The sequence below is a fragment of the Benincasa hispida genome, chromosome 6 (genome assembly GCF_009727055.1).
Source record: "Benincasa hispida cultivar B227 chromosome 6, ASM972705v1, whole genome shotgun sequence".
Lineage (NCBI taxonomy): Eukaryota > Viridiplantae > Streptophyta > Magnoliopsida > Cucurbitales > Cucurbitaceae > Benincasa > Benincasa hispida.
This window is the reverse complement of record NC_052354.1, coordinates 15223149-15245196: the sequence shown is the minus strand read 5'-3', so window position 1 is coordinate 15245196 and position 22048 is coordinate 15223149. Positions and strand designations below refer to the sequence as shown.

General features: G+C 31.9%; 2 protein-coding genes across 4 annotated transcripts; both read left to right on the top strand.

The window, feature by feature from the left end:
- Positions 1–3795: 3795 nt before the first annotated feature.
- LOC120079375 (transcription factor GTE6-like) lies at positions 3796–8304 on the top strand. 2 transcript variants are annotated; one of them, XM_039033535.1, is made up of 10 exons: positions 3803–3928; positions 4384–4445; positions 4694–4813; positions 5283–5498; positions 5871–5948; positions 6371–6595; positions 6751–6849; positions 6965–7023; positions 7540–7690; positions 7770–8304. In XM_039033535.1, exons 2-10 carry the CDS (start codon positions 4443–4445, stop codon positions 7971–7973), a joined length of 1155 nt encoding a protein of 384 aa, XP_038889463.1. In that variant the 5' UTR covers positions 3803–3928; positions 4384–4442; the 3' UTR covers positions 7974–8304. The 2 variants fall into 2 exon arrangements, with proteins under 2 accessions (XP_038889464.1, XP_038889463.1); XM_039033536.1 differs by lacking the exon at positions 4384–4445 and having other exon boundaries at positions 3796–3928; positions 7770–7973.
- A 1254-nt stretch (positions 8305–9558) lies between these two features.
- Positions 9559–19750, top strand: LOC120080482 (beta-taxilin). Of its 2 annotated transcripts, none has more exons than XM_039035151.1 (12): positions 9559–9711; positions 11212–11650; positions 12137–12225; positions 12630–12738; positions 13500–13567; positions 14656–14733; positions 16201–16265; positions 17835–17901; positions 18006–18188; positions 18331–18387; positions 18530–18625; positions 19313–19750. In XM_039035151.1, exons 2-12 carry the CDS (start codon positions 11215–11217, stop codon positions 19445–19447), a joined length of 1383 nt encoding a protein of 460 aa, XP_038891079.1. In that variant the 5' UTR covers positions 9559–9711; positions 11212–11214; the 3' UTR covers positions 19448–19750. The 2 variants fall into 2 exon arrangements, with proteins under 2 accessions (XP_038891079.1, XP_038891078.1); XM_039035150.1 differs by lacking the exon at positions 9559–9711 and adding an exon at positions 9751–9887.
- Positions 19751–22048: the final 2298 nt, after the last annotated feature.

Here is a 22048-nt window from a genome sequence, read left to right as displayed (position 1 = left end):
AAAGTTCATACTTAGGGGCTGTTTGGGGCGTAGAGTTGAGATAGAATGTTTGGAGTTGTGGAATTCATATATCTGTAGAGTTCATATGTCTGTGTTTGCGGTGTAGAATTCGTATATCATGCCGTTTTTTTAAAAAAAATTATTTAATGATATGATTTTATGATTATTATTTTTGTTTTGAAACTTTTTAATTCAATAATTATACTCATTTTTGTTCGATTAAAATATGGATTTCAATTTTTTCTTTTAATTTTTAATTTTTTTCTTTTTTTTCTTTATTTATTTCTTTCTTTTTTGGGCAATGAACAATAATTAACTCATTACATTTGTGGTAGAAATATGTTTAAATAAAATGAGAAACCAAAACAAAATCAAAACTTTTGATTCTAGCTATTTTTTCTCCATTAATTTTATTATCATTTTTTTTCTTCCCATTGTTGATTTATATTTTTACTATGTCAATGAATTTTTTTAATTAAATCTCTATCATCATCGTAACAGTCGATGAAATCTCACCACATTTCTTCAACAATTTCACTTTCATTTCCTCTAAATTTTGAGGATCGTCAGAGAACAAATTCCATTTTTCACTAACTTTTGCTGGAAAATGTTTCAATATTTTTTTTTTTCATTTTATGGTTTTTTCTGGTTATATGTTACATACATTTCAACTACATGCATACTTTTCGTCTGAATATTTTTAACACTTATTTGATACGTGAATTCAATTAAATAAAAATATTTTTCATAGATTTTTACATATAAACATTGCACTTAATGTAGACAAAATAATATTTTTTATATAATCAGCAACCCTACAACATATTTTAACAGTCATCAGTCTTATAGTGGTCATAAATGGTTGTCGAAGTTGATTATCGAATATGATTTTTGCTGGAGTTTGTAGGCGGAGGTGGTGTTCGGAGCCTGAAGTTTGTTGCATGAAGGTGTATTGGAGTTGGTTATCGAAGTTTGTCACCGAAGGTGGTTTTCGAATCCCGGAGTTGGTCGGAAAAAAGTGGTCGTCAAAGTTGATCGTCGAAGATGATTTTTGCTGGAGATTGTAATCGGAGGTGATTGTCGGAGCCCGAAGTTAGTCGCATTAAAGTGGTATTGGAATTGGTTGTCGGAGTTTGTCGTCGAAGGTGGTTGTCAAAGCCCTTAATTGGTCGTCGAAGTTGCTCGCTCAAAGATGATCATCGAAGGTGATTTTCATCAGAGTTTATAGTCGGAGTTGGTCATTGGAGTGTTGGGATTGATGCCCTAAATCTCGTAGGGTCCTATAGTTTGTAAACCTTGTATGAACAAACATTTATGTGATTAATAATATTTTATATTTTATTCACCTTGTCTATGAAATATATGATATTTTAGTTACATTAACCACAAATCAATAAACGAACATCCATGGTTATCGTTGTAACTTAAACATGTACATGGAGACATACAGGTCGATCATGTTTAAGTAATAACCTAAATGGTCTATAGTATATGAATAAGACTAGGTACCTTATCCTAGTGACACTACGAGTATGGCCCGCTTTGTAGGTGTTACAAATGTTGTAAAAGGCTACAAATGATATGATTATGATCATTCATGTATTAGATATGAGAGCGGAGATATTTTATACAAAGGAGTTTATATAAGACCGGACCACGAAATGTTTAGTTTCATTATATAACGTCATTCATAATAGAGATTTTCATTTCACTAGAATAACCATAGGTAACATGACATTAATTATGAGTGAGTTGTGAACTCTTGTCTATAAGAGCAGTCATTTGATTTGTATGGGTGAGAGTGGCCAGATCGCCGACTTAACAAGTCTACCATTTTGGGGATTCGTCTTATTGGAGAGTTGGGAACTTAGCTAAATTTCTCCCTTAAGGGCTGATTTTGGGTCTTGAACAATGTGGCACCATGCCCTCTTCTGGCCCGAGAGGGGTTTAGTCATGGTGAGACTATGATCTATTATTCATTAGATGGATTGACGGTACTTAATGAGTTAGATGTAGATGTAGGGGAAAGATGGTAATTGGACCTAGCTGTACTTACAAGTAATTTGTGAAGGGTAATCGTACTGTCGATTGATTATATCCAATTGACACGAAAATATATTTGTAGTGCGACTAGTGCATCTATCGGTCTTTAGTGAAGTATAGATGATGAATAGTGTAATTAAAGAATTTAATTAATTATTCACATACCGAGCTTCAAGCTATAGGTCCATAAAGTCCCCTAGGTGACTTAAGAGGATTTAGTTGAGAATCAAGTTTTGGATTAATTTGAATTGTTCAAATTAATAAGAGGAAATTTAATTATATATGATATAATTAAATTGATTCAATTATATGACATAATTTATATAATGTATTTGATACGTTATTGTTTAAATGGAGGAATAAATATTTGAATATGATTCGAATATATTTTTTATGAATTAGATTCGTAGTTGTCAAATTTAATATAAATATGATTTATATTAAATGTCATAAAATAGAGGGGAAAAACTATAGTTTATATCGTATACAATGCAATATTAAAAATATAGGTTATAAATATATTATGATAAATTGGTTATCATATTTATTTATAATTATTAATGATTTGATAATTAAATTATTATTTTTTCTCTTTAACCACTTTCGTGAGAAGAGTTTTTGTGGAAAATTGGGATAATAAAATATGATTTTTATATTTTGTGTCAAACACGAATTGGTTGAGAGCCTATGCAATGGACTCCTTCAACTATATGATTGAAGAAAATTCTATGTGATAGCTTGTTCTTCATTCAATCGTCTTCCATCTCCAAACCACTAACTCCTTCCTAACCAAGATAGCCATAGCCCACCACTTTTGGGTTCTCACCCCGAGAATACTAGGGTCACTAAGTGGTAGTGTCATCTCTTTTGGTTCTAGACTTGCTGCTGTTCGATGAGAGTTTGTTGCTTGTTTGAAGAGTTTGTGAAAGTTCAAGGGATTAATGCGAAGAAGAGTTTTTCAAAGGTATAATCTCCGAACTTTGTTTCTTATTCAAAATCATGTTGTAATATAGTTTAAATGCATAATTTGTATGTTTTATTGTAAATGTGTATTTCAATCAAAATGAGATTTGGACGATCCACTTCTGCTCATAAGTTCTTTGTAAAACGAGTTCCTTCACAGAGTTTGTTGTCGGAGTTAATTGGTCGTCGGAGATCCTTCACGGAGTTAGTAAATTATACTCGATTTGTTTTTGTAAAATCAAAATACGAGAGATATAACATATTATAAATAATATGATACTTTATATAATAATTGAACTTATTTTAACACATAACAAGTCTATAAACAAATCTAATATCGGATTAACTACAACTAATCAGATGACTTATAAATGTATTATATTAACATATTCGAACAATATTCAAAGATTTTAAAAAAAAAATCACATCATTTTAAAACTTGCTACTAAAAAACATAGAAATAAAAATGTTAAACTGCCATTTTATTTTTATTATCCAAGTTTAATGTCTTTATATGTAATTAATTAGTCTTAATTTATTTTTATTTAAAATTTGTTAAAGAGTAATAATAATTTTAATAAAAAAACAAATATATTTTAAAGATTTATAGTAAAAATATTAATAGATAATTAAAAAAAAAAACCTAAGCATTCATGATAATTTAAGATTTATTAAAAGGTAAACGAAATAAAATTGGACAATTGAAATATATGAACTAAAATTAAATTATGTTAAAAGTATAGACAAAAATGGTATTTGGTTTAAATAAAAAAACCGTTTTTGCTTAAATTTCCATTAACCATAAAAAAAGAAATCAGGCCAAAAGATCAAATTCCCCTTTCCGACACAGCGTCCGGCTATCGAGAGCTAACCAGACGGTTCAAACACTGAGCACGGCGGCGTCTTCTTCCTTCGTCTGTGGGTCGGTCTCTAACCTTCAACTCCTCTGGTTTGGAGCTTGAAAAGAGTCTTTATTCTATGTTTTATCGAATAATCTTTGACATGAATTAAAAAATTGTTCGTTCTAACGAATGAAACTATATGGATTATTGGATACTAAGAAAGTTGGGATCAAAACATGTCGAACGTATTGCGTTTTAGGTTGTCTTGATTTGAAGATGAAAAGATGACAGTCTGGTGATTTTGTTACTGGTTTGGTTCAATTAGGTTAGTATTTGTTGTTATTACCATTTAATCTGGGGGGTTCTTTGCATTGTTGTTTATTGGAGTAAGATTAGAAAGTCCAGTTTGCTCTTTTATTCATAATCAGATGGATCATTCTGTTTCGTAAATCATGATCTTCCTGCTTGATTTCATATATCTATAGTTTGTGATGCTTCTTATTCAGTTGCCTCATTCATCCTTTGTCTGTTCTAGGGTTCTTTCTGCTGTGAGGGGTTCTTGTGAAACTGAACTACATTGCTTTATATATATATATGGTAAAAGTCCTAATTTGTTGATCTTATTACTCATAATATCATATATTTTATACTTTAAAAAAAAGTTCACAGAAAAGGTTTGCCTCATTTTATTTCAATTGTTGGGTTTTAAATCTTAAAGAACTATCATGTTTCAAGGTATTTCACACCTTAAAGAACATCGTCTATCTTCTTTTTGATCCTTTGGCAATTTCCAAAGCTGCACAATGCTGCATAATTCATCATTTTCACCAAACGTTGTTGTCCAGAATCAGATTGATCCCATGGATGCAGCAGATGCCAGAAACTTTGTTGTGGGAGATACTGCTCATGCAGAAGTTGATGGCTTTAGGCATCAAGTCGATGAGATTTTTCTGAAGGTTGACAGGGTAAAACACTGATATACTGTAACCTCATTGTTCTGCACTTATTTTTCTTTCTGCTAGGTTTATTGCACATTTGATAGTTGGGGCATACGGCTGGCTTGGCAGACCCAGTATTCTCTGGCTGGGTGAAGGGTGACTGTTTGATATCCATTATCTAACAGTCATCATGAGGGTGCAATTTGCCCCACATATGTGCAAATATCATCTTTTAATTCATCAACTCATAGACTTGTATCTTTATCAAAATCTGAAAAACAAAATGACTTGAGAGACCAGTTTCAAATTTTAGGACAGCAATGCTAACATTAAATAGTAGTTCAGCTGGATCACACCCGATTTTTTTGTCCGGATGTCAAATATAATCACGTCACTTCCCCAAACTATAAGGATTGAAAAGTATTCTTACAAAATAGCAATCCCTTTTCTCGTCAAATTGTTAGTTTCAAATCTGAGCTTTCTTCTTTCCTTGCAGCTTGAGCAAAGCGTGAATGAGATAGAACAGTTCTATTTGACATTGAAAAAGAAGCAGCAAACTGGTAGTAAAGGTAGCTCTATTGTAAAGGATAAAGACAAGGAAAGACATGTTCCAAGTATTAAGAAGCAGCAGCAAGAAGCAGCTCGCAGAGAAGCTGCAGCTGCAAAGAGAATGCAAGAACTCATGCGGCAGTTTGGGACAATATTGCGTCAGGTTACCAACTCACTGGCATTCTGTTCAAATCTTTTGCTAATTGTTTGCGTTGTTTCCTGTTTGCGTTCTATCTCATAATTGGGTGCCTTTCTGATATTGGACCTTCCTGGTTGTTCCTTGAGAAATTCATGCATTCATACAGGTGGACTTGTCTTTGCATTAAATTTAGTGCTCTAAGATTAACGTCTTTTTCGGTATAAACATTTCTGTGTCCCTTGTATGCATCCTTAATTAAAGCTATATTGTCTACATTTAACCAACTTTGACGACATATAAATAATTAACTCCTTGGAATGGAGTTATTTGAAAATTGTAAAGCTATAGCTCCCACATTTGGACATATGGTCATTATATTTCTGCATTGACTTTCAGATATCACAGCATAAGTGGGCCTGGCCATTTATGCAGCCAGTAGATGTGGAAGGTCTTGGATTACACGATTATTATGAGGTGAGGTCTATATCCCTCTCTAATAAGGTGCATGAATTTCACATTTTCTTCCAAATCATACGGGACTACCCGCAGATTTTAAGCACTATTATGGATATTTCTTCAAATGAAGATTTTGAGAGATTGACTAGAGGAGGCTCATCTTTCATGCCTGTATCACCTTTTTTGTGTGTGTTTCTCCAGTCGTTTGTCTAGATTGCGCTAGTTTCATGCATTTGTCTTATGGTTTGTTCTTCTATTCTGTCTAAGCTGAATATTCAATATGCATACATTTACCTCAAAAATGTTTAAGAGGCATGGGTGTGATTATGGAGTTAGCTTCTCCTGCCATTAGGCGTGACTGCATGGGCATATTTTAGCATTGTTTGGTATGCACTCAGGTTCTATAATCCTTCAGGTAATATATGTACTCTATTTATTAGGTGATTGACAAGCCAATGGACTTCAGCACAATTAAAAATCAAATGGAGGCTAAAGATGGTACTGGATATAAGAATGTGAGAGAGATATGTTCCGATGTGAGATTAGTCTTCAAGAATGCAATGAAATATAATGATGAGAGAAGTGATGTCCACGTGATGGCCAAAACTTTGCTTGCAAAGTTTGAGGAGAAATGGCTTCAACTTCTGCCTAAAGTCACTGAAGAGGTAAGTTGTTAGTGAGAACGGTTCTTGAATGGATCCATATTCCTTAATCAATTCATGGTGCCTGGGAGTTCTGATTCTTCATAAACATGGTTTCATTTGTTTTAAAGAAATGTTAAAAAATATGGTTGAAGTTCTAAAAAGACCTCACCTTCCAGGAAAAGAGACGAGAAGAGGAGGAAGCAGAAGCGCTGTTGGACATGCAGCTTGCTCAAGAGGCTGCTCAGGCAAAAATGGCTAGAGACATAAGTAATGAGGTTTGCTATCCACCATGTTCCAAGGATCTAGCTATTTAGTGAGAGTCCTTTTTGCTCTTTCTATTAATGGGAAACGCAACAGATTGTTTAAACATGGGTTATGAACTCTTTTCAGATTTATGAGGTAGATATGCAACTGGACGAGCTTCGAGAACTGGTCGTGCAGAACTGCAGGTTTATTCTCACTTTTCTTATTTCAAATTTCAGCTTTCAAAGTCGTTTTCTGGTAACATGCATTGATATAAATGCATGATTGCATTCTCCTAAAGCATATTCAGAAGTTGGCATTTGACAGGCGTGTGTTGTGTGCCCCAAATAAAACTTTTACCAATTATATGTAATTCCATTTTGTGGTTGAGGGTTGGCAATTTATTGGGATGATGTGCTTTGTGACATTAGAACATGACTTGCATTCCATAAATGGAGTGTACTAATACCATCGTTGGAATGACTTGAATATGTTATTTATGTATTTTTCATCTTCGCGTTATTTACGTTTGACCCTAGGGGCGCCTCTGTTCTGTATTTTGAATAATTTTCTCCAGTAAAATTGTTCTCTTTCTGCCTCGTGGACGTAATTAACACATTGTTAGTGAACCATGTAAATTTGTATGTTGATTTTTTTACTGTCTACACTTTTTTTGTTTATTTTTATTTGTCGATTTGTAACACTATCATTGTGTGGTTCAGAAAAATATCAACCGAAGAAAAGAGAAAGCTTGGAGCAGCCCTCACCAAATTGTCTCCAGAAGATCTCAGCAAAGCGTTGGAGATTGTAGCTGAAAATAACCCAAGTTTTCAGGCTACTGCTGAGGAGGTGGATCTCGATATCGATGCACAGGTACCTCCTTTCTTCCTCCTTGTCTGCCTCGTACTTGTCTATGACAATGATTAATCGAGTTTATTGCTGCATCATGTAGAGTGAATCTACCTTATGGAGGTTAAAGTTTTTTGTTAAAGACGCCCTTGAAGTTCACGCTAAGAGCTCAGCGAGCACAGGTGGTGGCAACAACCAAAACCATACAAACAGCAATAACATCAATAGTAACAACAAAAGGAAAAAAGAGATTTGTGATGCTATAGCCAGAACAGCCAAGAAAAAAACTAAAAAGCCCTCTTCTTGATACAATAGATCAACTTTGAAGCTATCGAATCTTATAGTTGCTTTTAGTTTGTTTGTTTCTGTAACATGCTGCTGAAAAAGGGTATTTCTGAAGTGATCGGTGCCTACCTAACCTGTAAGTGTCGCATTCTTTCTCCTGTAATTATACTTTTACAGCTCGTCGCACGTTGAAAGGGCAAACTCGCTATTCGCTTGCGAAATCGTCGAGTTATTTTTTCCTAGGGAGGAATCTTTGGGGATGGAAACCGTTGATGTAAACCAAATCCTGAATGTCATTAAAAGAAAACTACCCAAATTTATTAAAAGAAAACTACCCAAATTTTTGGAGTGCAGCAGGACCAGAAACACATCATTGCAGTGTAGTTTGTAATGCCTTTATATTTCCATTAGATGTATGTATTTTGGTAGTAGCAATAGTTTTGAAACATGTTTTACTTGAGTGTTTGAATTTTCAATTTTACTCTTAAAACTCTCTGAAGTTTTGGTCCTTATATACACATTCAAACTCTTTTATGGTTCTAAAATTACTGCTTGGAACTTTTAGCTAACCAAAAATAACTTGACCTAATTATGAAGTGAGATAGGAACTCTTGTATTTCAATTTTGTTGTTTATTTTTACTAAACTTTGATAGTTGAATTAGTTAGAATTTGTGTTCCAATTTTGCCGTTCAAGTTTTCTAAACTTCGATGTTTGAATTAATCAAAATCTAAATCTAGTATAACTTTCATAATGAACTTAATTTTGAATTGAGGTGGATTCTTTAGGATTGTTTTTAAATATAGGAAAATGAGTCAACTTATTTATAAATATAGGAAAATGTCATTTTCTATTTATGATAGATAGTAATATTTTGTTATATTTAAAAATATTTTCAATAGTTTTGCGATATAAAACAATTATCATTTTTTTTATTTATAGTTAGAGAGTTAAGTTGTTTTATTTTTATTTAAGTTTAAGTGAAAATAATGTTTATAAACTTATTTTTTATAAATCAAAAGATAAAAACCAAATAGTTATCAAGTAAGTAGATTTGAGATATTTTTAAATTTCAGACCTCTTGGATACAATTCTAAAACTTTTGTAAAAGCTTCTAAGTAAACCTTTGTAGTAATTTTAAAATGGTTGAAAATACTTTTTTCATTCTAAAAATTATCTAAAATAAACTTTTAATTATTCAAAATCAACTTTAATACCAGGAAAGATGCGTTAAAATTATAAATTAAATATTGAATTTATTTTGAGTGTGATTAAAAATATGTTATTGATTTTTTAGTACAAATTGAGGATGAGAAATTTAAACTAAGGACTTCTTTTAGTTCTTTTAGAACTCAGTACATATAGATGTTAGTAGTTTTTGTTGATAATATGTGATTGATTTTGAGTAATTAAAAATATGTCTCATATTTTAAACACGACAAAAAGTGATTTTAATAATTTCGAAATCGATTAGATATATACATTTTGACAAAATGCAGTCATGGCCTCGTAAAATTATGTAAAAAAAATAAAATAAGGGATGGAAAAAAAAATTCGAGAAAAACAAATTATTATTATGGAAAGCTTAGTAAATAAGAAGAGCGTCGCCAATTACAATTGAGGAAAAAACAAAAAGTCAGGCAGCGACAGCGAGGCACTATTGAAATCGGTTCGAGGGAGCTTCACTGACTAGACTGACTCACTGAACGAACACCGTAGATCGCTCTGCCGGTCTCAACTTCACCACTCGTAAACAACCTGGTAATTCTCTCCTTTTCTTCTTCGCTTTTCTGTTTTAGAGCTTCAAAATTCTACAGAAACTTCGGTGATTTCTTAGTTTGCTATATTAGGATTCCTTCCGCTTTCTGTTTTGTCGCTTGGTTTGCTCGGAAAATGTAGCGAACTGCATGTGGCGCACCGTTCTAGGGAGTAAATGGGTGCTTCTCGATAGCCTTTATATAGGATGTAAACGTCGTGTAATCCTGCAAGTTTTCATGAATATACCATTTCTCGGTCAAATTTTGAAAATTGAGCTGAAGTTTTCTTGTTTGCATCTTTAATTTAATGTTTTGGTTGACTCTTTCTGTTATTCTAGTTGGTTTCGTGAGGTTACATATCAAGTTTGATTAAGCAAACATATTGCGTTGCTATTTTGTTCCTGAAGGGACATGTTTAGCCAAGGCTTTCTTTTAGGTATAGCTTTATCAGTGGAGGTCAGTGAACGTTGGAATAATGGAGGACCGCACAATATTTATACGATACATGTGCTTTTTGAAATGGAACTTTGTGTTATCTAATATGATATGAGAGCACATAAACCTTGACAGGTTTTTGGTTGAACAAAAAAGATCCGATCCAAAAATGGTGAATCCAGAAAAAGACATCATTTTGCGGGCATGTTGAGGATCCCATATTGAAAAAATGGAGAGACCTCAGAATGTTTATAAGATACACATGCTACTTTTCTTATTGCCAATTGCTTTTGAGATGGAATTTCATGTTACATATTAGTCAAATTAAATCATATGAAGGGGTTAGGCCATCGATCCTGATTCAATATTCACGGAGGAGTAAGAAAGGTAGTTTAGGGCTGGAGTTGGTTATGCATCAGGGAGGGACCACAGAGAGAATGTTTTGAGAGTGAGGGTTGTACATTGGTATATAAGGGAGAGTAGGTTGTTATTATGTTTTTATACTTTTTGTCTGCAGAGAATTCTCAGAGAAAAGGGGAGAGATTACCAACCCTTTCGAAGTGGCTGGGAGCTTTGTACTGCCTTGGGGGATTTTGCCCTTTTCATAGTATATTGGAGATAGTGAGGATGATAACTTACAAAAGGTTTATTTGTTCATAGCAGTCGTGGTGTTAGGAATGATTCTCACATAACAGTCATTGAAATGAATCATCTTATTTATTTAGACAGAAGGACATCCAGCATAAGATGATTGTGAACAACTCTGAACTTTTTATATTTTGAAATAGTTGTAAGATTAAGTACGTTGCCCTTCCCAAAATTATGCATTGGTTCTATGCTGATTTGGCGGAAAAGATGTAAAACCAGTTGTGTAGATAAGGTTTAATATCCTGAAAGTGAGAGTTTAGAATTGAGTGCCTGATGTTACTACAAAAGTGCAAAAAGAGGGCCCATTTAAATCAAAACTGATAGCAATCTTTTGTTTTCATTTTCATTTTTGACCAATCATATTATGACATTCTCATATTGAGTTGCCAAAAAATTCTTACTATAAATGTTCAACATGCAGGTTATGGAGAACCCAGGTCTAAATCACCCTCCTGAAGTAGATTCACTACGAGATGATTTTGTTGAAAGCTCTGCAGAAACTCAAACGCCTTCGACACAAATTTTTGAACAAGCAAAGCTGTTAGATTGCCAACACAAAACTTTACCAGAATCTGACTGTTCTGATGGGCAAAGGCATGAGGTCACGGAAAATGTTGAAACTGAGAAGTGCAGTTCAGAGAAGACCCAAAAGTTGGAAACTTTAGCTGTTGTTTCATCTGAATCAGAAAAGTTCAATAATTCGGAGAGTTTGGAAAAGATGGCTGATAAGGGCTGTACGGAACTAGCAGAAACTGACATTCTTAACATAAAAGAAATTTCTAACGAAGCTACAACTAACGAGTCTGGCTGCAGCAAAGTAAAAGAACAAGCTCAAGATGAACCTCAAAGTTCAGACAAGGGTGCGTTTATTTACCTTGCAGTACACACTCTTTGTTATTATTATTTATCTTAAGCAGGATACTGTTGAATGTAGACATGACCTTCCTTTGTTTCATCCTGCTTTTTGCTGGATAAGAAAATAATTTTATCCAAGGAATGTGGTGGGGTACTAAAAATTGTTGGTGGTTAGGGACAGACGTTCATGTGAAAGAAGAAGTAGAGAAATACAGCAATGCTGAGACTAGCATGTCGGACAATAAAATTTGAAAAGGATGCAAAAAGAGATCTTGTCCTTCATGTCTATGAGATAGTTATCAAGTAGCAAATATTAGAAACTTTCGTTTTGATTTCCCAATTAAAAGATATCCATTGTTCAAAGGAGTAAGCTAAGCAAAGTTGATTTATGCGTAAGATTGTCTGAGATGTGTAAATGGGCATGGAGCTCACAGTTTTGCTACACCTGTTGCCGAAATCTATTTATTATTATCTTTTATTACTTCTTTCAGCCACTGGTGGAGGTTTAGATGCATCAACGTCACATGGGAAGGAAATATCTGCGACAAAGGTTATTCAAACTACAAAAAACATAAAATCTGTGAGTAATTTTGATCATGGGTATTATTTATTTTGATCTTATTTTTTAGCTTTCTGCTAGATCTAGGAAATTAATGCATCCTGGTCACTTGTTTGATATGCAGTACCGATTCAATGTGCCACCCAAAGTACTACTAAATATTTTCAAATTAGCCCTTGGACTTGATAGCTTCTTCTTCTTCTTCGTATTATTATTATGTATAGAAATTTATCTCTCTTCTCCCTCCACCTTCCCGTCAATAAATTTTTCTCTGCAACAATGTGAAAAGACTGTCGATAATTTTATTGTTGTAGCTCACAATGGCCTCTTTATTGGATTGAAATGTGGACCACTTATCTCCCCATGTCTCCATTCTATTTAAAGGCCAGAAATTTTGTGGATTATTAAGGTGCAATAACTTTCAGGAAAGTGCTGAAGTCAAACGCAAGAATCCAAAGCGTACATTTAAGTCAGAAAAGGAGTTTCTTGAATTTACTTTAAAGTATCAGCAAGTTCATGCAGAAAGAGATGCAGGCAAGTAAAGAAGTGAACAAATGAAAAGTTTCACTTTCACAATCTTGTCTGTTTTCTGGTTCTTTTTATATTTGTTCGAGATGATGATTCATGTGGGTTATTAATTGTTCTGCTAAAGGGTGGTGTATAACAACTAATTAAACTCTATGCCTACAGGCTACAAGAGTAGTATGAACTAGAAGTATGAACTTTGTTGATTGCTATTAGATTGCTTGGATGTTCCCCCTGTATCTTGAGTAAAGCCTCTGTCTTCAGTTCAGACTTGTTGGATTGGAAATGAAAATTTTCTTTTTAGCCGACCTATGGGCAACGAAAATTTGCTTTTATATTTTCTTTGACAGTTTTCACCTTTTTGTTAACTTTTTATAGTATCAAGCCGAAGATAATCCACAATGCTGCAGTTTATGTCAGTCTTATTATTTTTCTTTTTTTGAAAGATATATCGGTCTTATTTTTGGTTACTGAAAAGTTTTTGTAGTTTGTCTTCGCAGATGCTATTTTACAGTATTAGCATTCCTTTATTCAATTATTTGGAGGTCAAGAAAACTTTGTGGGCGTTAATAATTATTTATTATATTATTATTTCATTTGGGTGAAAGATATGAATATGCTAATAGCCTGTCATCTGTCATCTATATCTTTCTCTTTTCAGCAAAATTTTTGTCCTGTACTTTCATATTCAAATTAGACGCATTCTGATTGATACTTAAGTTTTTAATTGCATGCTATGGATTTATAATGTCATCATCTTCTATGCACAGCTATTGTTGTACGGGACAAGTTGGAGTCACTATGCAGGGAGTTGCAACGTCAAAATAAAATGCTAATGGTATGATCTACATATTTAATCCATGCAAAAGTTAACTTTTTTAATTACGATTCTAGCCTCAGTTTTGTGATTTGTAACGTTTTGGTATTGTACTTCTATTTATCTTTATTTAGTTATTGTACTTCTATAAATGTATAGATTTGGTTTCCACATGTTAATTTTGACGTGACACTTGTGTTAAGTATTTCCAGTTGAAGTGTATGGTATTGGCCAGGCATGTATGTTTTGCATGCCACTTTTAGTGGGCCAATGCCAGAAAATAGCAATCGGGAGCAGGATTTGGTTGTTTGGACATGTTCTCTTTCATGTTATCTAAGGCCTCGTTTGGAAACCATTTGGTTTTTTATTTTTTGTTTTTTAAAAATAAGTTTATAGACATTACTTTACCTCCAATTTTCTTCTTTTGTTATCTACTTTTTACCAATGATTTAAAAAACCAAGCTAAATTTTGAAAACTAAAAAAAGTAGCTTTTAAAAACTTGTTTTTGGAATTTGGAATTTGGCTAAGAATTCAACCATTATATTTAAGGAAGATGCAAATCATTGTAAGAAGGGAGGAAATAGGCTTAATTTTCAAAACCAAAAACTAAAAACAAAATGGTCATCAAACAGAGCCTAAATTAATTGATTTTAGTATAACTTAAATTTAATTTGCTTTATTAAATTAATGTGTAGGAGAAATAAATGAGACCACAATAACAAAAATTATCTTTTCAAATAACTTTTAAAATAAAACTTTAAAACTTGAAAGTTTTATAAGAATAGTCTATCCAAAACAGTTTTTTAAAACAACATTGGAAGGTCATTTCAAGAATGCCTTAGTGAATAAGTTCCTTATTATCTTTCCAAAGATTGAAGCGTTGAAGGTTGGATCCCCAATCCCAGAACTAGGAAAAAAAACCAAAATAAAGTTTGAAATATACGCTCAAACTGTGCCTCAATCATCTTCTTTCTCCAATTTTCTCTGAACCTCTCTTGTATGCCTTTTTTTTTTTCTCCCGTATCTTCCGACTTCCATCTCTATTATTACTTTCCTCTATTTCAGTTACCTTCTAATAATTAATAATAGCTACGTGAATCGAACACAGGACGAATGCAAACGGGTCTCAACTGAGGGACAAAGCCTCAGAACAGAATTATCAGTTAAGTTTCAAGATGCAATCAAGGTATGATTTTCTTCGAGTAACTTGATCAGAAACTCCATAAAATAATTAAAAAAATCTAATGGACTCTTAACTAACAATTCCTCCAGTAGAATTGTCTGATGGATTTGAGGCAACAATTGTTAATTTTGATTTTCAATTTTTTGCCAGCTGCAGTTGGTTACTAATTCTCTTTTATCTATAACAATTTTGAATATGTGTGCAACAATATCTTGAGAAATGTCTCTTTGATTTTTTCGATATTAATTTTTTTTACTAAGTATTTATACATCGATGGTATTTACATTAGAAGTTAAGACTTCATTATGGGAAGATTTCTTCAACCCCCCCCCCCCCAAAAAAAAAAGAAGGAAGTAAAACGCAAAACTTAAAAGTATGGCAAAGTAGGGGAATATGTTTCTAGGATTGCAAAGTTAATATTAGTAGGACGAGTTGAGTTTTAGCAACTTTACGAGAAAATGATCTGCAATGAAAAGAACTTATTAATGGGTTTTGAGTGTGTTTGGGATACCGTGCCTTCTTTCTTTATTTAAGGTTGAACCTTCTATTTTCCCTTTCTTCTTTACACTTCGTATTTATAGAACTGATAGTGTCTTATAAAAAGAAATTATAATGATAAACACACTTTTAGGGTTTGTTTGATAACAAATATATTTCTGGTTTCCTGTTCGTAATTTTCCCGTGATAATTGTTACTTTTTCTTTTCTTTTCATACACCTTAATTCTGAAAACAACAAAATTAAGGCTTCATTTCGCAACAATTTCATTTTTAGTTTTTTGTTTTTGAAATTTATACTTGTTTTATCTCAATTTCTTTACTCAGGTTTCACATTTTTTAAAGAAACTTTTGAATTCTTAGTTAAATTCCTAAAACAAAAAAATTATTTTTTAAACTATTTGTTTTAGTTTTCATATCTTGCCTTGGATTTTGAAAAATTATTAGAAAGTAGATACCAAAACAAAGAAATAGGTGAGTAGTGTTTAAAAGTTTAATTTTTAAAAACCTCATGATTATCAAATGGGCCTAAGTTTCTTGTTTATGTCCCTAGTTTTTTCCAAAAACATCGGTTAAAGTATTCTTTTATCATTTTTACTTATAAAATGCGTAATAAAAATCTAAAAATCAATATAACATAAATTTTTTCATATCTAATTTTTAAAATTTATTATCATGTAAAACTTTTTTTTTTCTTTGGGTAACAAGAAACAATAAATGGTTACCAAACATGTTTCTTCATAATGTTATCAAGCACAATTCCATTTTTTTTTATTAAAAAAGACGAAAATAAGAAACAAAAATGGATATGTTACTGAATGGGTCCTAAAGTGTGCACGTAAATTGACATTGGTGAAACTTGACAGGCAAGTCTAAAGTTGGGTTAAGAGAATGATGACTCCTCTCTTTGTGGTTGTTATTATTTATTGTTATATTCCTCTCGTTGATTATATTTCTGTGCATTCCTTCGACAGGATGTTAGCAATAAGCTAGAGGAGCAAAAGGATGAATGCCTTGCACAGCTGAAAGAGAATGAAACGTAAGACCATATACATTGTTGAGAATATGTTTTATGCTAAAAAGTTAAAATAAACGTATTTTGTTTCTTTAGAAGAAACTGGTATTTTGTTTCTTGTTTTGTTTTTTTTGTTTTATTATTATCATTATTATTTTGCATATTTGCGTGAAGAATAACCTAGAATAAGCGTACATAGGAACAACTACGTTTCATTGTTATTTGAGCATTAGCAGGAGCAACCTACAATTACTGCATGTCATATTGATATTACTATTTTCTAAAAGTGACAATGGTGTTATATATTCTCTTACTGTATTGGCAGGAAGTAAGACTCATTACTTTTTTCTTTTTTTTAAATAAGAGAGGCTACACTCTCACAGTAAAGAGAAGAATATATGGTGTAAAGATGTCGATAAAAGTTGAACTGCATGAGAGAATCTTTAAGGACTTGAAGGACTGAATGCCCTGATCTCTTTGCCCATGGGAATGGATTGGGATAACAACAATAGCTCGTACTAAATGGAAGTTGAAAGAAGAAAATTCCCCAGAATCAGGCAGAAATAAAGCATCTGTGTCATTTTCGAGGGAAAAGATGTTAAAGAAATGAGGGAACATTCAGTGTATTAAAAAGCCCTCCCAAGCAGGTGCCTAGGTTCAAGGCGTAGGTTTGGCGCACGCCTTTTGTGAACCCCAAGGCTAAAAGCCCGGGGTCTTGGGGCTTTTTTATTATTTAAAAAAATAGTAATAATTAGAGTTTTTACTTATTTATTGACTAAAAAAGACCAAATTTATTCAACCTAAATACAAAATTTATTGTGTTTAGGTTTTTTTTTTTTTTTTTTTTTTTTTTTTTTTTTTTTTTTATTTCCACTGTGACTATGCCGTCTCTTCTTTATACACTACTTTTATAAATAGTGGGACTCACAAGAAAAAAGTCCGCACTTGTTTTTGTGATTTGCGCATAAGGCCATAAGACAATTATGCTTTATTGCGGCTCGGGCTTTAAAAAATATTGGGGACGCTGTTTGGAGAAGGCTTGAGCCTATACAATGGGCTTCTTGAAAAACAGAAGCTCGTTCCTTTCTAAATTGAAAATGAGCTAGAAATCAGTTAAACAATGAGAAAGGGAATTTCATGGATTTCTTTTGAGTGCCACTAGACTCCCATATTTGTATCAACCATTTGAGCGATGCCCAAACTTCCCAAAAGTAATCTTGTGCCAGCAGAGACTCGGGCTCTGGCGAAGACTGGGAGAACAATTGGGTTCTTCTTCTTCTTCTTCCTCTTTTTTATTTTAATTTATTTTCATTATTTTACTTTTTTCGTTAATGGCTGTAAGAGTAACATTTTTACGGTCCCCTTTGATGAATATCTCCTTCCTTGGCTTCCAATTTTAAGTTTTTTCATCCTTATCCTTGGACCCGTCTTTGCTTTCTTTGAGCAATAAGTATATTATAGTTTCTGAAGTAAACAATATCAACATTTTAGATTCTCCATTCAGAAACGATGTTGGTAGTTAATAAGGAATTGTACCCTTAATGTGACATTTCTTTCATTTGGTTTTACTAAATTCTTGCATACCATGTCCAGCTTAAGGAACAAACTGAAGCAGCTTGTTGATCAGTTCTCTCTTTCCGAACAACAATTCACACAAAAGGTAAAGTTTACAGTTTTGCGGCTGAGGTTAGTATGGCTTGGATGTTTAACTATTTATTTTGTACGGCCGAATTGATTCATAATGTTTTGTACATGAATGCACAGTTGAAGCAGAAAACACTTGAACTTCAGCTTGCTGATCTGAAAACTAAGCAATGTGAGGAGAAATTGTTTCAGGAACAATCTCAAATGAAAGTATATGCAGAGCAAATTTCACAATTATTGTCAACAGAAAAGAATCTGCGTTTACAACTAACAGCTGATGGAGAAAAATTTCAACAATTTCAAGTAGGGCTTGAGTTTAGCCTTTTTTTTTAGAAAAAAAATTAATTTAGAAGTATATTTCATACAAATGGCATCTCGTTATGCCATTTAAAGAATGACTTACCAAATTAACCTAATCTTAATTTATGTATTGATAATGTTACAGGATGCATTAGTAAAAAGCAACGAGGTATTTGAAACCTTCAAACAAGAAATTGAGAAGGTACCACCCCCCAAATCTCTCGCTCAAGATAGCATTTCAGGGCATAGTTCTCGAAACGCCTTCTTGTTGCATGATACACTCGATTAAACTTCTATTATACATGCGCTCATCTCCTCTCAATTCTTCTAAAAAATATATGTAGATGACAAAATCCATCAAGGAACTCAAGAAGGAAAATTCATTCTTGAAGAGCAAATGTGAGAAATCAGATGTTACTCTGATTGAGCTTCTTGATGAGGTATATTTATATTCACTATAATTTATTTTACACTTGTTTGTGATTCGCTATAATTTATTTTACACTTGTTTGTGGTAACATCAAACAGTAATACGTTGTTTGGACTTAGTTCATTGTTTCTAATTTAAATAATACTTTAAAGAAATCGTAGCTTGGCTGGTAAAGATTAAAACGACTGCAATTGAAATTAGTAATTTCAAATTACTATTCATCACAAGTCCATGATTTAGGAAGAAAATGGAATTAGTTCTAAAATACAAAACAAACTATTTAAAATGAAAAAAAAAAAAAACGTTTAAAAGATGGCTATCTAAATATATGTTCGTTGGATTTTTGTTCTAAAATATAAAATGAATAAAAAACATCGAACCATCTTGTGAACAAACCCTTGGAATTCAATTGATTCATCATATGCTTAGTTCTGTTTTCAGCTGAATTTATGCAGGTATATGCTTGTATTGTTACCGTATTGAGTGAGTCTGATTTTATTTCCAACTAGTTGTTTTATCCTTAGTCATTTAACCTTCTAGAGAAGTCGGATGTTTGAATTTCTGCTCTCATTTCTTGTTTGAACGGCAACAAATTCAGTCATTTGTTCGTTGACTTTCACGGTTTATTAATTGAATCACTAGACTAGTCTTTACATCAACCATAGTATTGGATTTTGAGTGAATTCTGGTTGAGCAGCGTGAGGGCTTGAAGAAACAGCTGGAGAAAATGAAGAACCAGAAGGAAAAGCTCGAATCCTTGTGTCGATCACTACAAGCGGAAAGGAAACAAAGTTCTATGGGAAGCAATAACTCTGATTCACCTTCAGTTTGAAGTCTTAACTTATTTTGTAAAATATGATATGCTTGAGAGGATTTCAATACCTAACTCATATAATTTGACTGTCTTCAAGCTGAGGAAATAGTTATATTGTGATTTGAAGATCACCATGTCCATTACTATCAGCTTTTGTAGGGTTAATATTGATTTTTGTTGCAGAAGGGGGGAAAAAAGAAGAAAAAAGAAAGTCTTCTTGTTTCTAATGAACAGAGTTATGAACCCAGTTGCAGTTTTGAGATGGCTTGACACTATTATATTTGTAAATTTCAATCTGAAATTTGACATGTTGAGCTCCTCTCCCTCTGTCCAAATTTGAACTTTTGATGACTAATATTTGATTTCTTTACTTAGAAAATAATGTGTTTATCATATTGACTCTTTTAATGATATTTGGTTTTTCTCTCTCTTTTAAACTATAAGATTTTCAAATTCTAGTTTGCAGTGATTTTAATTTATTGTCTTTTTAGTTTTAGACGTGGTTGAAGATTTATTTGGATTGACTTGAGAAAAAAATATTTTTTAAAAAACTCATTTTTAAAACATTTGTGATAAAAATTTATTAAAATACACCTGAAAAAAAACTTATTAAAATACATTTGAAAAGTTATTTTTAGTGGTTGTCACATTTTAATTTTGTCCAAAATGACTTGTTTTTTAAATTAAATATTTGAAAATCTATTCCAAACACACGTGGTGAATAATTTCAATAGAAATTTGCTACATATTTGTACCTAACGTTAAAATTGTAAATGGAGCAAACTATACAACTAAGGATTTTATAATAATTTGGCATCACAAATTGACCATGCTTTAGACCCACATTTCTAAAATTCAATGAAAAAAACCCATTTTTCTATTGGTAGTTATTGAATGAAATTTATTAAATTGACTCATAATTTAATAAGTGACACACTATATGTATAGTAATGTGAAGATATTAATTTTTTTTTTCTTTAAATTAAGGGATGTTTTCAAATATTGCATAATGAGTAAACTTATTTACAAATATAACAAAATATTATTGTCTATCAGGGATAGACAATGACATTTTGCTACATTTAAAAATAATAGTTTTTCTATTTAAAACAATCATCCTTAAATTTAATATAATATTAGGACTATAAACGAAATTACAATTTTATTTAATGTACTGCAAATTGTATAAAAGATAGTTCTTTAACTTTGATGAGGGTAAATTTACTTGACATTTTGAAGATCTTCACTACATTTACAAATTTTGAACGGTGATTTCATATAATTCATATATAATATTATTTGTTTATATGACGAACAAATAGTAGAAAGATGTAAACAACTCGACCAAAGAGTTCACATACACACTTTACCTATCTCTTGAAGCAATGTACAAAATTTCATTTATGAACTTGCTGTTATATTTACAAATTGCATCAAATCAATCAAATGTTTTTCTAGATTATGAAGGGAATGCATAAAATCATAACTTAAATAAATATCTTATTCTTATCCAAAACTTGAGTTTAACTAGATTGATTTAGACATATGTCTTCGATCAGGAGATCAAAGATTCGAATCTACTTACTTTCAAATATTGTTGAACATAAAAAAGAAGAAGGAAAAGAAAAACGAGATGAATATACTATCAATTAATTTTTCCATAGTCATGAACATAAATTCTCAAAAGTTTAAAAATGAAAATTAAAATTAAATTATAGAAAGAAATTTTAAGAGAAAATTGAGATTGAGGCATGGAATAATATAACAGTTGATAATTTAGGAATATTTTATTGAAATTACTGTAGAACTTTACAATAAAGAATAGGGGATAAGACATAATGTGAGGGATTTAATTTATCCTAATTGTTAATTCAATTTACACTTACAATCATCATCTAGAATAGTATGACAATTCAAATTACTATTCTAAATCATCATCTCTTTTTAGATCACAATTTCCATTTAACATGCAAATATGAATATAACTCAAGAGTAATTGACATTTCTAAGTTTCTGTTCTAGACCCCTATCACGTTTTTGTAGGTCACAATTTTCATTCGACATGTCAATATGAGCGTAACTCAACGATAATAGGCATTTCTACACTAATAGTAATTTTGAAAAAAAGTCAAGTGTAATATTGAAACTTAAAAGAAAAAGTGGTTTTTTTAGTTAGCTTTAAATATATAATTTAAAGGATGTATTTGGGGGTAAACACTATCCTAAAACTATAATAACCACCCATAGTAAATACTATTTCGTATTCCCAATTAGTTATAGTTAATGATATTGCAAAACTCCAATTTGTTATAATATTTATTATTTGCTACCGTTTTTACTATTTTACATTAATTATTTTTTTTTCTTTATTAGAATGTTTACTATTTTTTTTTTCAAACTAAAACAGTTTACATCTCAAACACATAATAACTCAACTAAAATAGTCTACACTTCAAATATCAATTATTATAACTTAACTTTAATAATCTAGGACTATAATAACCAACTCTTTACCCCAAATGTCCCCAAAGTAGGTTAATTTTCAAAGTTAGTCCCTAGGGTTTGAAGAAAGTTACAATCTAGCCCTAATGGTTTATAATTAGAATTTAGTTCATATTG